This window comes from Athene cunicularia, assembly GCF_003259725.1.
Source record: "Athene cunicularia isolate RWA chromosome 13 unlocalized genomic scaffold, athCun1 chr13_part1, whole genome shotgun sequence".
NCBI classification, from domain to species: Eukaryota; Metazoa; Chordata; class Aves; order Strigiformes; family Strigidae; genus Athene; species Athene cunicularia.
Window position 1 is genome coordinate 4,205,750 of NW_020799117.1, and position 14,927 is coordinate 4,220,676.

At 40.6% G+C, this 14,927-nt stretch overlaps 1 protein-coding gene across 4 annotated transcripts in view; it reads right to left on the reverse strand.

The window, feature by feature from the left end:
* The window catches only part of TRPC7 (transient receptor potential cation channel subfamily C member 7), an 81,666-nt gene that overhangs the window by 30,934 nt on the left and 35,805 nt on the right, over positions 1-14,927 (reverse strand). For all 4 annotated transcript variants that reach the window (XM_026858285.1, XM_026858284.1, XM_026858287.1 and 1 more), the window contains exon 4: positions 2,585-2,749. In XM_026858285.1, the coding sequence (XP_026714086.1) occupies positions 2,585-2,749 (165 nt within the window). The remainder of the gene's footprint in view (positions 1-2,584; positions 2,750-14,927) is intronic.

Below are 14,927 nucleotides of genomic sequence, written 5' to 3' on the forward strand. Positions count from 1 at the left end.
GAGGTTGGTGTTTGGCATGGTATATTCTAACCCTGCAGAGCTTTATTAAAGAATTTTTTCTGTTAGGGAATAAAGGCTTGGAAACATATTCCTTGCTAAGATACAACAGTGAAGGAATTATTTTGCGATACAAATTACTCTATTATCCTGTGTGAAACTGCAGAATTCAACCATCTTAAGAATGTGATTCACAGTAGCATTGGTCAAGACAGCTCCTATAAATAGTATTTCACATTACAGAGATTTCCTTCATTTTTCCCACTGTCTTAGTTCAGAAATAAGTGCCTGACACACGTCTGGACATTCATGTGTCTTTTAAGACAGGCCTGATTTGAGCCATGTTAAATATCTTAGTTGATTGTTACTATGGAAAAATTACCCAGTTGTGAAACATCGACTGTTTCCATGACTTGAAATTAAAAAAAAACAACAAACCACTTTCAAAATTGACCAGCGCAGAACTGGACTGCTCAGAGCATCACAACACTGATCTTGTGTTGCCATCACCATCCTTTCAGTGAGAGGATACAAGGCTCATGCATCAATCCTCATCCCTTAAACCTAATAATGACAATTTTGGGTGAGGTACTGATTCATGGGGGGAAAAATGCATTCATGGTTCTGTTATTTTTATCACAGACCCCAATCAAAAATCAAGACTATATTGTTCTGATCAATGCAAACCCATGCATTAAAAGGCAATTCCTGCCTGAAAATACTTTCAATTTGACTTTATGATAGAAGGTTATGTATGGTTTTTGACAGCCTGAAGTGGGGTGAAATGAAAAGGACATTGAAAAATGAGAATGCACGAAAAGTTTAGTGTAACGAAATCACAGTCAATGAAAAGTTAAGTCCCCCCCTTTCCATTTTTAAAAAATTTTAATAAGAAATTAAAACCAAATAACTTTCTCAATCATTTATTTCTGCTGTAAAACTGGTTTATTTTGAATTTTTTGCCTCAGTTTTTCCCCCTTAGTTTTTACGCTTTTAATTTAAATTCTCCACTTATTTCTAGTCTAATTGTTCTCCCCACCTATCGCTATATTCCAACGCAACCTCTGTAATTCTGAGAATACACCCCCATGTTGCTGTTGGCGGGTGTGCCAACTCCCAGCACATTCAACAGAGGTGAAGGAAATTAAACAGCTCCGTAAATCCCTGCCAGACTGAGGCCTGACATAACGGAATCAACCTGGTAATACCACACAGGAATTCTCTCTATGACCTCACAAAACCCACCCACAGCCCAGCTTTCACATCCACTTCTCCGTGTGAAACTCCAGAGTCCTGTCCACTATTCATAAAAGCTGTGGGGTTTTGTGTTGATACAAAGCTCGAGAAAATGAAGTTGTATTCTCAATTACTGTCAGAGAAAGTACTTTTCTTGGAGATATTTTGGAGGACACCAAGCCTTAAACATGTTTTATTACCTCAGAGGTTCTGGAAGACGGTTTCAAAAGGTTTGTCTGATTGCACTAAAATAAAACTTTTCAGATTACAGTTTTTCCTTAATACTCATCCATGGATCAATAATTTTTTTGGTTTAGAAAGGATTCCTCACTGGCTTTTAAAGGAAATGGGAGAAGATGCTTTCAAGACTGAATAAGTTACCAGTGCCAGGGGTCATTTTGATCAAATTTAAGTACCTTTGATAAGCCTCCTGCTGAAGCCCTCTACATTGTAATAGATGGTGTTGTTGGCTATTGCTGAATGGAAATGATCTTCCCCCCCGCCACCCCTTTCTTCTGTGGCAAGAGTAGTGAAAAAGATATTTTATCACTCTGCCACACACCTATTTATCTCCACTTTTTCTGAGGAGGCTCTTTTAGGATAGAAACCTCACTATGGATTTCGTACTGCAGACAAATTAAACTTTTACTTAAACTAATGGTTGGTTCTGGTCCTTTGACCTCTAGGTCTCAGCAAAACTCTCCTGCTCCATCTGATGCTGTGAGACATAGCACAGCCATATTTAGGTACATGGCAGCTTTCCAAGTTTCATCATCTTTTCCCTCAAAACCATAATGATTGTGTGATTAAGTCTAGTCTTCTCTCCAGCACTAAGAAGTCCCCTGGGGCTTGTCAGAATTTCAGGCCCATGTGCCGTAATAATGTTCCACTAACTAAAAATACAAGATCAGAAAGAAGGAAAGGGAGGAAAGGAACCCTGAAGAAGGGGGGAACTTGCAACAAAAAGTACATAAAGGGAACAAGAGTTTAAACATCAGGGTTAACAAAGGGCAACAAGGATCATCTTTAGTTATTTCCCATTTTGGGAAGTATCTTTTTTTTTCTCATCTTTCTTCACCTCACTCTCATGTTATTATCTCCTATCCATTTCTTGTTCCTATCCTTTTCTTGTCACCCCCTGTCTCATCCTCTTCAAAAAGATAAACCTCAAACCATGCCTAATAGCTCCATTTGTGTATATCAAGCAACACCTCATGCTTGCTCTCCTCTGGGGCAATCTTAGAGGATTACATGAATCACTTCCCGACGACGTTACAGAAAAATACGTGACTTCATTCCCAGCCCTGGATGGAAACACCCATAAAAACCATGCACCTTAATGTGTTCGTACCTTGCTGCAGGGAGCGATCCAGTAGGCTATGGCGAGGAAGGGCAGGCCAATGGAGACCCCAAAGACAGCCAAGAACTTCACGGCTATAGATTGTTGCCGTAAGCCTGAGAGGTTTTCATACCACATGGTGAGCAATTGCTGCTGGCAGTTAGGGTGAGCAACAAACTGTAAGAGAAACAGAAATGGAAGGATCAGTAGCATTGTCTGAAGAGGCTCAGATTTTGGTGAATAATCTGCTGAACCTGCCAGTGGAACAAGACAGGGCACGTCTTTGTTGTCCAACACAGCTTATGGTGTCACAAAGAGAAAACTGCAAACAAGTCACCCCAAATCCCCAAGTACTTGCAGAATGCGTTTCAGTTCCACTTGTCTTCTCTAGATAAAAGTTTTGTTAGACAAGAGCTCATCTAGGCCGAAGGCCAACATCCATCAGTGGCCAGCACTCACAAAGTGCCTCTGTGGGCAAGTTACCTCTTGAGGTAAGACATTTTAGGTTGGGATTCAGAACAGGAACTGAGGGGCACTTTGATGTCAAGCTGAAAAAAACTTCTGATAACTTGCTAAAGACCTAGGCTATTGAAATAGTAGCTCAAGACAGCAGTAATATTATATTGTTCTATTCACTGCATATGGACCCAAAGTGAACCATTCTCCATGGTTCCCCTTCTCCTGTAAATTACAAGAGGTCTGGCTGGTATTTTGCTACTTTAAATACTTTCTCTCAGAGTACCTTTCAAAAAATGACAGCTCATTCTTTACTGATCGGACAAAAAGACAAATTTAAAAGCAGAAGGAAAAGCTGTGGTGCTCTGGTACAGAAAGTACATGTTTTGTATCCTGTAACTGAGACGACTCTTCAGTTTATTGTTGAGAGGAAAAAGAAAAGGCGAGCAGCAGACAACTGAAAAGGGCAATTTCTTAATGGTAAAATTACAGCATCGCTGGATCCCACAGAAGAGTTTTATAATAAAATATTAAACTTCTTTATTTCATATTGTTTTTCAAGGTGATTGAATTTAGAATGTGACTATCTTTAATCACAAAGAAGATAATTAAAAGGCAAAATAGCAGAAAGGAAAGATGAAAAATAAACACGTTGCTAATGTAGCTGATTGCATTAGCAGAACCGAGTGTTTCGTTTATGAGTTTTGTGGCTGAATAAATGGTCTTAGGAGGGAAATATGAAACCCTCCACTATTTCAAAAAGCAGAACCTTCTGGAGGTGAGAGGGAAGATGGAGGTAGAGAGAGAAAGAGAGGAGGGAAGAGGGGGCTACTAGGGGCTTTGTGGCCACGGTTGCCCCTGCCTGGCAGGGTGGACATGGCTCCGATCTGGCAGCTGCCCCATTTCCCTGCTCCAGCCCCTTAAACTGCAACCAGCTGGGGGGATTTCAGCCGCAGTCTGTAGTTTCCTTGGGATTCGAAAGTAGAGAAAATTCTAGCTGTGGGTTAATTTTCCCTATCTATGAAACGGTGATCAAACTGGGAATTTAATGTACTCTTTTCTAGACGTTTGCATAGTAACAGAACTGTGAGTTTAAATGATCAGTTCACTGCTAGCACAGAATGAAATACAGTTGCACAGTAATTAGGATTGCCGTGGAAGTGTTTTCTTCTTTAACAGCACATTAGCAGCTATTTAAAATGTGCTTCTTCAGATGAATTAGAAAAAAAAAAAAAAAAAAAAAAAAAAAAAAAAAAATCAGAAAATAAGACTTTACCCCTTCCACTGACTAAATCAATCAGAGTGAAGAAATTTGATAGGCACCTTTAAGCTCTTTTGTCTTTAGAATTTTTTCCTGGAAATATTAACATTTTAATATGCTTTCTTTTAAGCTGCTTTCAAAAAGAACAAGCTTTCGAAAAAAGTTAATCTAGAAATCATCAGTCCTAGCCCTTCGGGGCATTTAAGGTTAAGGCGATGACAGCAGCATTGCAAGGAGGCATTTCCTGATGCCCAGTGGTTGTGTCTGTGCTAATGCTGCTAGGGCTTATTATCTTTCTGGCAAATGGACAGAAAGATGAAATGGAAGGATGCTAGACAGAGAATTGATTCCCTTTGTAAATTTTATTTTCAGATATGATGAATTCTACAACCATTGTAGCAACTCATGAAAAGGAAAATTACACTGGTAGATGTGCAGACTTGTGAGATGAAGGGCCAAAGCAACAGCCAGGCTTCCTCCTGCTCTTGTAATTGTTCATCGCATTAAGAGAATTGATTCAGACAAAGAAATTCAGTTGTCCTTGGCAATGAGACAGTCAAAGACTTTTGCTGGTTGGCATTTCAGAGAATTCATCAGACATTTTAATCTGTTCGGTTTTTTCACTCTGTCTGGGAACAGCTACAATGAAAATAAAAATATAGGAAAATTGGGAAGGAATTGCCATAAAACCCAGTTCATTGGAACAATTTATTTTGTACAGGGCAATAATGATTGGCAGCGTGCCACAGAGCCTTGATGGTGTTCATCTTACTCTGATTATTACAAAAATGAGAGAAAAATAAGACCAGGATAAGAAAGATAAGAGCGTGAATGAGTTTTGATCTGTTATTTGCTTACAGCAAGCAGTAAAGTTTTTCATTATGTTGGCTCCATTAGTTATTAATGAAATACACAGTGATCCTTGGACAATGCCAATCCTCTCTCTGTCAGAATTTCAGGAATTGATCTTAGATCTCATCAGAGACATTACAGAGGCATTTAACTTTCTCTTCTCTGAGAATGGGCGCTGACACCAAGTTAAAGATTACACTAATGCTTTGCTTAGTGTCAGAGGCACAGAAAAGAACAGAGCTTGAGACAAAAGCTCCAAAGCAGAATGCTTCAAAGTGTAATGAAAGATGGTGATACAGTATATTGAATTTCAGAGGCCTAAGTGCTGCAATGCTTTTTCAAAGTTCCCATTAAATGCTATTTCCCTTTCTTCAGCACTGGAGAAAGAGGCTCGGAGGCTTTTAGGGGCAAACTGTGGCTGCTGCTGTGCTGCATCCCAGAGAAGAGAAAGGCAGAAAGTGGTGCAACAAGATTGGTGTGGCCTGGGCTGTGCAGAAGGGCAAGCTATTGCTGACTGAAATGGAAACACTGGCAACGGGAGGGATTGCGTGGGTCCAGAGAGAGACTTGGAAAAGCACTAAGTGCTTTATCTCATGGGCAGCCAGTCCCCTCCAAGCTGACAAAGGTAATGCATCAGGATCTGGGAGCTCAAGCAAAATGTTTTCCAGTGCTTCTGCATTTAGAAACTGCAGTGGGAGCTTTTCTGGTCCCATGGCACAGGGCCTGCAGTGAACGGTAGTGTTTTTTCCTTAGATATCGTGCACACCTCTGTGATTTAGGAAGAAAATTTGACTTCCCTCCAGCCTATCAGTTACACATTTTTTTAAGTTTAAAAAAAAAAAAAATTTAAAAAAAAAAAAAAAAAAAAAAGGGGCTAAAAGAAATAAAAATCACACATCAATCTGAAGAGCCAGCTCAAATAATGAAGCTGCCAAAGTGGCATTTTTGAGAGACACTGAAAGACACAAGAAGGTATTGACATCTCCAAAAGCCACTGTTCTGTGCTACAGGGGATTAAAGGAGTGAGATGAATATTTGTCTAGAATATGGAAAAGATCTCTCAAAGCCTTCGGTGGGAATTGGAAGGCCCAAAGGAACTGTTTTACACATAGAAATAAAGAGAATGTTTGAGAGACCACTGTGGATACTACATTGAAAGATAACTTTTCCACATTGCTGTCTAATTTGATGAGTGACAGCTCTTTCTCATGGCTTATCATGTGTATGCGTTGTGGGAAAGCACTTTACAGCTCTCATGACAGAGTGAGATTTTTTTTTTCTCAGCATACTTGTTCAAAAATGCATGAGTTGCACTCAGACAATAAAGTACCTTCACATCTCTGTAACTGTATAGGAAGTTACTTCCCATAGAAAACACTGTCACAGAGACCTTGATTTTTTTATTTTATATTATATTGGACAAAGAGTCTGTGATGAGGACCCCAGTCACTGATGTTCAGTATTAGCACTGCTGTTACCTAATCTGCCAGGGCTTAGGCACTGTTCAAACTCCCTCTCCAAAACACCCCATGGTCCTTACTGAAGAGCATCTCTCATCCTGTGACACATAACAGATAAGCTACAGTCAGATGACAAAAACCCAGGAAATTCTTCAGAGTGTCAGACAATGCTCACACATCAAACAGAAAAGAAAAACAAAACCAAACCAAACCAGAAGAAGATACCTATCTTGGGCAGAAAAATGCTGTCAGCGGGAAATAAGGAAACTTATGGCAAGACAGGTAAAAGGAAGAGGTCAGCCTCAGATGATGGGAATTAATCGTGCAGAAAAAACCCAGTATCTCTTTTATTACTGAAATAATTCTATTTCCCTTATGAGTGCAGGAATCTACCACTGAGGCAAAAGAATTAACCACTCAGAGAGGATCATCTTGCTTTGCTGATGTACCCGACACTAAACAGCCAGGGGCTGAGGTAGGAACGAAAAACCTCATCAGTGAACCAGTGAAAACACTTTAAAATCCTGCATGTCAGAACTAACAACGCAAACCAGTGACTTCAATGTCCTGCTTTCACAGAGATACTCCTGTCGTGTCCTCTCCAGCTCGTCCCTTCACGGTAAGCCTTATAACAGATTCTAGCGAGTCTCAGCAAACAAAAGCTGCAGTTCAGGTGAGCAGCGGTGTGTTTAATCAGTGAGTGAGGGCTAGAAAATTTGCTGCATAAATAGATTTTCAGGAGAACATTGGTAATGTCAAGAGACACTGTCAGGGGCAGGGACGAGCCGTTTTTCTTTCCATCATATAAGCTGTGTTCGTGCCCTTCGAACAACCTTTCTGGGTTCATTATTAAAGATTTGTCTCTAGGTGTAGCTCATCGCTTCTGCAAGCCTCCACTGATTAACACATTTTAGGCTGCAGCACCTGCTCACAGGAACCCCTGGTTGGGTGTGTGATGCTTCAAATGCCAGAGATCCTGGAGAAGATACCAAAACCGTTTTGATGACTCAAATGAGTCATTCATCACTCCGTGCCTCGGAATTAGGAGGGAAGATGAGGGGAGCATCAGGTGGATTGTATACGTGGTTTCCCCCATTTTGCCAGGGATGTCACCAGGCAGCACAGGAGCAGTGCTCCTGCAGGTGGGGTCTGAACTACACACATTCCATGCTCTGAAAAGGTGAAAGTCTGTAAGTATTAGTAAGGAGACGTCACGATACACTTCACGGACAGAGCCCAAGCTGAGCTTGCTGTGTTGGTGTTCCCAGCAGGACCAGGGCCAGCCCTGGACTGGAAGGTGCGTTGGCATTTTCTCGGCACCGGTGCTGTGCCTGAGCAAAACCAGAGACAGGGAAAGGAGGGAAAACTGGGCCTGCCCAGCTCTGCTTCTGTGTAGGCAATGTCGTGTTTGTCCCAACAAAACCTGCCTCAGAGGGGATATGAAATCATCCTTTTTTCAGTGGGTTGCTGAAGATGCTGTGGGAGTATCAGCAAACATTGGCAGGGGTGGAAGAAACTCAGGGAAAGGTCGAAGCAGGATATTACTGCTCTTCCCCCGAAGGGTAAAAAAATATACTGCCATTTCACCAAAGAGGATCAGATGAATTAAAGAGTAAACATATGCCTACATGCACGTGACAGACAAAAAAAAAAAAGGCAATGAAAATATTAAAACAAAACATAAGTTCCTTGCTTTTAAACCACTTTTCACTTTGGAAGATTCCTTTGATATTTTAAGCATTTTTAAGAGTCAAAGCCTAAAGAGTCTGGATTTATACCGAATAAAATACTTTTCTTGAACTGAAACATACTATTTTTGAAAAAAAAAGAAAACTTGGAAAAACAAAAAAAAAAAAAGGAAAATGTGTTGGAAGAGGTTTTTTTTCTTCTAAAAGACCCACCTACTTGCAGAGTCGTTTCACCTGATGCAGAACAGGAGATGACAAAGCTGAGTGGAAATTACTGAAGCTTGCTAGGAAATACAGAGCACAGGAAAAGGCCAACATATGCATAAGCCTTTTCTTATCTTCACCTTGTACTCTGCTCTGTGAACCTCTGAGTGAACAAAGAGCCCTTTGTTTTGAAGAAACTATTCTGAGATACCTTAACAGAAGCAGTTGGGATATATTTATTTCACGATCTGGAGGGCGGAAAAAAAAAAAAAAAAAAATCTGCCTTTAGCAAGTGCTTGTGCTATTAAACTATGACAAATGAGGTTGTCAGAGGGTAAACACGGATGGAACTTGGCTCACTGTTTGCTGTTGTGCCTGATAAGAGGTGCAAGTAAAACTGTAGAAAGTTGAAGAAAGGAATAGAAAACTACTTGCTCTATTATTTATGAATTAAAAACAAGAAGTAACGTTCCAATCCAAGCACCCATGCTGCGAGACTGAGATTTCCACAGAAGAGACCTGCTCTAATTATACTTAAATTCTATCCATGGCCACAGGCCCAGCTTTTAAAACACTTTGCACCACAGTAACCTTACAAGGGAGAGCAAACCAGCAGGGACAAATTCCTTCGTCCAGATGCAAAAAATAATTTTATGGAGTCCTGTTGAACTTGGATGAAAGAAAGTTCAGCTGATCAAGACTCATTGCGATGGGATCTGACCGTTGCATAAAAATAAACACTACATGAGAAAAGGTTCTCTGAGATACTGCAGCTGCTGCAGACACACACACAGAGAACGTGAAGCAAGGAAATGTCCCTCTCCTGAGGATTTCTGCAGCTTTCCCTCTGTCCCTGGGGTTCATTTGACTGTCTAATAGCATCACACAAATATTCATGAAGCTCTTGCTCATCCCGTGGATGAGCTTCATGACAGTCTCGGTGAATATTCAAACTTGGTATCTGTAGTCTAACTTCAACATTTATAAGCCTGGTAGCAAAGGGAAAAGGTTTACATTTGTAGACAGAGCCCAGATGAGCTGGAATTATCAGAAAAAACAAAAAACAAAACAAAAAAAAACACAAAAAACAAAACACACAAAAAAAACCCCACATACAAAAAAGCCCCAGCAAAACAATAAAAAACCCAACCAAATTCTGCAACCTCAGCCTCTGAGTTACTTTTAAGGCATAAAACTAGAAGTATTTATTATGGTTTTAGTAATAAATTACGTTTTCCATAAAACCTTTCACTTGAACCTTTCTGAAGCAAAGTATCTTTCTCCTTAGAGCCATTTGGCAGTAGGGAAATACCTGGCTGCATCAACTCCCAGGATACTCCCAGATCCCCCAGTTTTATGGAAATCCAATATCTGGATCCACTTGCGGGTTGACCCGAGTTATTTAATCCAAAATTCTGATTTTAAACACTGAAAACATCAGCATAGCTACTGTTTACAGCCACGTCTCATTCCGGTGTCTCAGTCTGCTCTATAAAAGCGTGTTGTTTGGGACGGATCTTCTGCTCTCCGCTAAATCAATGAGTACATTAACAGGATCGGGATCTCACTTTGCAAAGGTGACAAGAAGACAGAACCAAGGCAGCGAAGGTCATCCCGGCATCCCAGTGTTTGTGTCACTGCCCAAAAGCACCCGTGTGGTGCAGCTCTGCAGAGGGGATGGCGTGGTCTCCTGCTAGAATGAGCAACGTGGATGGAAACAGGACTTGACCAGGCACCAGATTGTTAAACACGCACAAAATAAAACCCAATAAAAAGAAATTAGTCTAATAGAAAACAAAAATAATGGGGTAAATAAAACTGCCAGGATCATTTCAAATGCAATTCATCCACTGACAGAAATGCTCTCCAGTGCGGAATGAAAACACAAAATTAATAATCCTCTTAGCAGCGGAGGGAGCAGAAGGGGATTGTTCTGTCGTTCTGTTACATTTCAATTCATTTGATATAAAATTTTCTCATATATTTATAAACAGGAAAATGTAGAGTTTACACAAATTCTTTAATTGTTTCAGTTTAAACCTTGTTCTGCCTAAAGTTTCTTTATAATTTTGCTTCTCCAAGACAAGGATAGAGGTTCTTTTTTGTGCTAAATGTTGTTCTATAAAGTAGACAATAAGGATGTTGGCTCTTGAGAAAACCTCTGTTTCATAATCTAGCAGGTTTTCTGAAGAGATTTATTGCTAATGTCTGGTTCCTCCTGTTTTTACATGTACGAATAAATCTTATCACTGAATTATTTATCTGAAAACAAGAAAATGAATTGGAAGTCCTAGCCTTTAACATTTCAGGATTTTTATATCTATGCAGAATCAAGACCACTCGGAAATCCTTATTTTTTAATTATTCATCTGAAAGCATGCCACAATAAAAAGCTACCAAACAACAAGCTCCAAGATGGCATCTAAAAAAACCGAAACAAAACAAAAAACCAAACAACCACAGCTGGCACAGGAGAAATTTAAAATGCTATCGCCTCTCCCTCCCCCATGAGAGTCAGTGAACTATTTTCCCTTGGCTCTGTGGTGAGGAAAGGCTGGGCTGGTGCTCAAACTCAGATGCCTCCAGGGCAGATGGCTTCACTCCCAGCAGAGCTGATGGAGAGAAAGACTCACTGATAGGATCAGACTCCTCTCACCGCGAGGTAGAGAGTCCCAGAAAGATGTAGACATCTACAGGAATGTGACACGAATCTCATGTAGGAGAGCCACACCCTGGGTCAGTACCCATGAAGACGTCTGAATTTAAACACCACTTAGGAAAATACCCTCAGGAACTTAAAATGCTGAACCTTACTATTTTTTTTTTTTTGAGGGTTTGTACTCGTCCTCATCTGACTTTCCATCCAAAATGCACATTGGTACGTCTACTGCCTATTGAGAGATAAAGCCAAAACTGCAGGCAACTAAGGTTTATAGCAGACCGCATTAGTTGCTCTTTTCTGAGAGACTTTTATTATTAATAAAGGTAATTCTAAGTCCTTTCATCTGCAGTGGACATCCATGCAATGGGTTTGATGTGTTCCTGTCCTCTCTTCTCAATGTCTTTGCGGACATCTATGACCCTGTGGCACTTTACAAATGAAAATAATTAAGTCTGCATATTACAGTAAATCGGCAATATTGTGAACACTCCTCAGGATGGAGAAATGATTCATTCGAGCCTTGAGAGGATAGATGTATGGGCAGGAAATAACAAAATGAGATTCGTCTTGGAAAAGAAAAGAAATTAAAACATCTGGGCAAAAGGAAATAATCAGAACCACAGATTTTAGTGGAAGGAAGGAACCTTGCTAATGAAATACTCAGAGACACAGAAACACTTTCTGTGAGGAAGGGAAGTAAATCCTTCTCTTCCCAATCTCTGACAAAACATCTGTAATATGCAATGAAAACTTAAAAAAAAAAAATAATTACATGGATAAGCTTAAGAGTCTAGAGTGACCACAGTGTTTCTAATGTACACGTAGATAATAAATTACATTGGTACATTATCAATTGTTTCTCCAATTGCAAACAAGAGACACTTTCCTTCTCACCACCACAGTCCAAACCATCAATAACTCCACAAGACCTCAGTTAAATATTCCTGAAACTAAAGAGTGGGGAAAAAATTAACCAGAGATTACAGAAACAAAAGCAAAAAGCCACCTTCCCGAGAGCCTTTTTTCTTGAGGTCTCCTCATTGACGCTTCCCATTTAGATGATGAAGCATAATCCTGTCCTGCTTCAAGCCATATCTGTGCATGTTACAGCCACTGGGGTACAGGAAGATCAATGTTTGTCCGTGGGAGGTTCCTAAACCTAATTTTGTTCTAAAGGACAAACAGCCGTAAGAGAGATTTTCTGTGCCCTACGCAGCCCTGAAAGCTGTGGAGCTGAAACATTTCCTCTGGTTCCCAAGATGCATTTGGGTGAAGGGTAACACACAGGCTGTGTGCGAGGTGGTGGGTGGCGTGTCCTGGTGTGCCCCCTCCGCCTCTCCCTTGCGGCGGTCCCATCCCAGGGCAGGGCACTGCAGGAATTCGCAGGATAACTGCAATGTGAAAGCACACAGAGGCTGCGGAGCCACAGCTACCCACCACGCGCATGTGGCACAGATATTCTCCTTGCTCCCCAAAAGGAGGAGTTTCAGAACTTCTCGTTGTCTCTGGACTTCTCCTCTGTTCCTCAGCTTATGTCCTTTTGCTTCTCTTGCAAACACCAAGATTTCCAGTTAACCTTCCTAAGGATGTTCTAGCTCAGCTCTGCCCCAGCCCATGTTTGGGGCAGTGGCTGCTACCGCACATTCTGAGGGTCAGAGTTGTCTCCACAGAAGGAGGAGGGCTGGTTCTTTTGCTCATCCAGGGACTAACCTTTTCTAGCTCCCATGTGGGGGGAGATGCTTCAGTGGTGAGAAGGACTCTGGAAGGCATTTCGTGCACAAGGTACTGTGCAGGGTAAAACCGCATCCTCTGAGTAAATGAATGGGGAGTACAGGTTGCTGTAGCGGTTGACAAGAGCTGGGACTTCTCATGCCCTTGAGTATCTGAGTCGCGTGACCAATGCAGTGAAAAATCATAATCTAATGCAGCCATAAGTATTCTGTTCGGAGCATCCTCCATATGTTAATTATTAATAATATAGTTATGAGAAAAGTTCCTGTTCCAGCTCTCTATTAAATAGGATTTATACAGCCATCTGGTGTTCTGTTTAATTATTTTTTTTTTTTTTTCAAAACCAATTTGTGTGTCTTACTGTTAATTAAGTTAAAACTCGTGAAAGAGAAAGGTGCTCTGGCTTTGTGATGGCTATGAACTGGGTTGCTGAGAAAGCAGAGGTGGGCACTCAACATTTGCTATTAAAACAATACAGCAACAGTAATTCTGACATTGGGAAAGGAGAACGAATGACACCTCCTACAGGGAAGCAACAGCTTTAGACCTAAAGGTAAATGTTGACATATAAGCCCCCTGTCAACATTAAAGCATGACAAGAAAGGAGCATAACGGAACAGACAAAAATGAGAACAGAAAATATGAAGGGCTCTGTAAAGCTGATATACACCAACAAAATGCTTTTGTTCCAGTACATCAAAAACTGCATTTTCACACTGTTGGCTGTCCAAGGGAAGAGCCCAAGACAGAGTTGTCCCAGCCTCTGTACCTATGCCTCTCACGGGTAGAAATCACATCCTGGTTGAGTTAGAAATGAGTTCGCATGCAGGGAAAACCCATGCTACCCCTATATTTTGAGTATCTGGTTGAAAACAAAATTGTTTAATTGTTTCAAGAAAAAACATTATTCTGCATTTTTTAGTCAAGAACATGAAGTAAACCCCTCACTTAGATGCTGTAAGCCTGCATGAAGAACAGCTGAGAGCATCCTTAGCTCAAGAAGCTCAGTTTTATTTTCTTTCCTTGGGACCACAACTCCAATTTAGCAACTCAAGCCACTTTGGGCTGTAATACACCAGAAACACCCAGCCTAAATAATTCCTGTTTCACCTTAATGCTGCTTTTAATTTTGTCATTTCCATGAGTAGCTGCTGGACTCTGTCACGGTGTTTGCTCTCACACTGCGCCGGTTCCCCAGCCCTCTTCTACAATATCCAAAGAAACCACCTGATCAGGCTTGCTACAGCATCAGCAGGGCGCTCTGTTGCTCCTCCTGCACTCACTCAACCTTTCTCCTCCCTTTGCTGGAGGCCCTGCATAGCTGGGGAGGAAAGAAATCCCTTCTTGACTGGAGTGTGAAAGTGTGAAGCATAGATAATAATACTAGGGGAGATAATAGTGAACTTGCAGCAATCCTATAACATGGGCTAAAAGTCCATTTCTTGGAAAGAATCCAGGACTCAGCAAATGCTCAAATGTTTGAAAATTGTTTGGTTTGCTCTTGACAAACTGTTCCCATTTAATAATTTTCAAGAAATCATGAATCATTAAGTCAGTTAATTTGAAGGGAGAAATTGCCCTGGAAAACGTGGAGGACATTTGAGTGCAGTTTTCCAAGAATCCTGCAGTACAGAGTGATTATTTAGTTCTTTCAGGAAGGGTAGAGAATTAGAGTAATACAGCATTTTTAAAGACCACTTCATAAACCGCTGTAATTTTAGCCTTCTCCTTGCTCTGAAATATGTTCAAGCAGAGTTTCTTAATTCTTCAATAAGCTTCTATATAAACCCTTCAATTATATTAGAACCTTAAACTTGTTTTCCTGCCAGCATCTCCAATGTGCTAGTAGCATGCTTTGCAGAAAAAAAGGGGGGGGAAAAAAAAGACAGACAAGTGAAGACTGGAATTTTTGATGCTGTCTTGAACAATTTTCCAAGATTCATCTCAGATTTTTTTAAATTAGGAAAAAAAGATAATGATTAAAAAAAAAAAAAAAAAAAAGTGTCCTTTTGGTTGAACAGAGAATGGGGTTTTTTGAGTA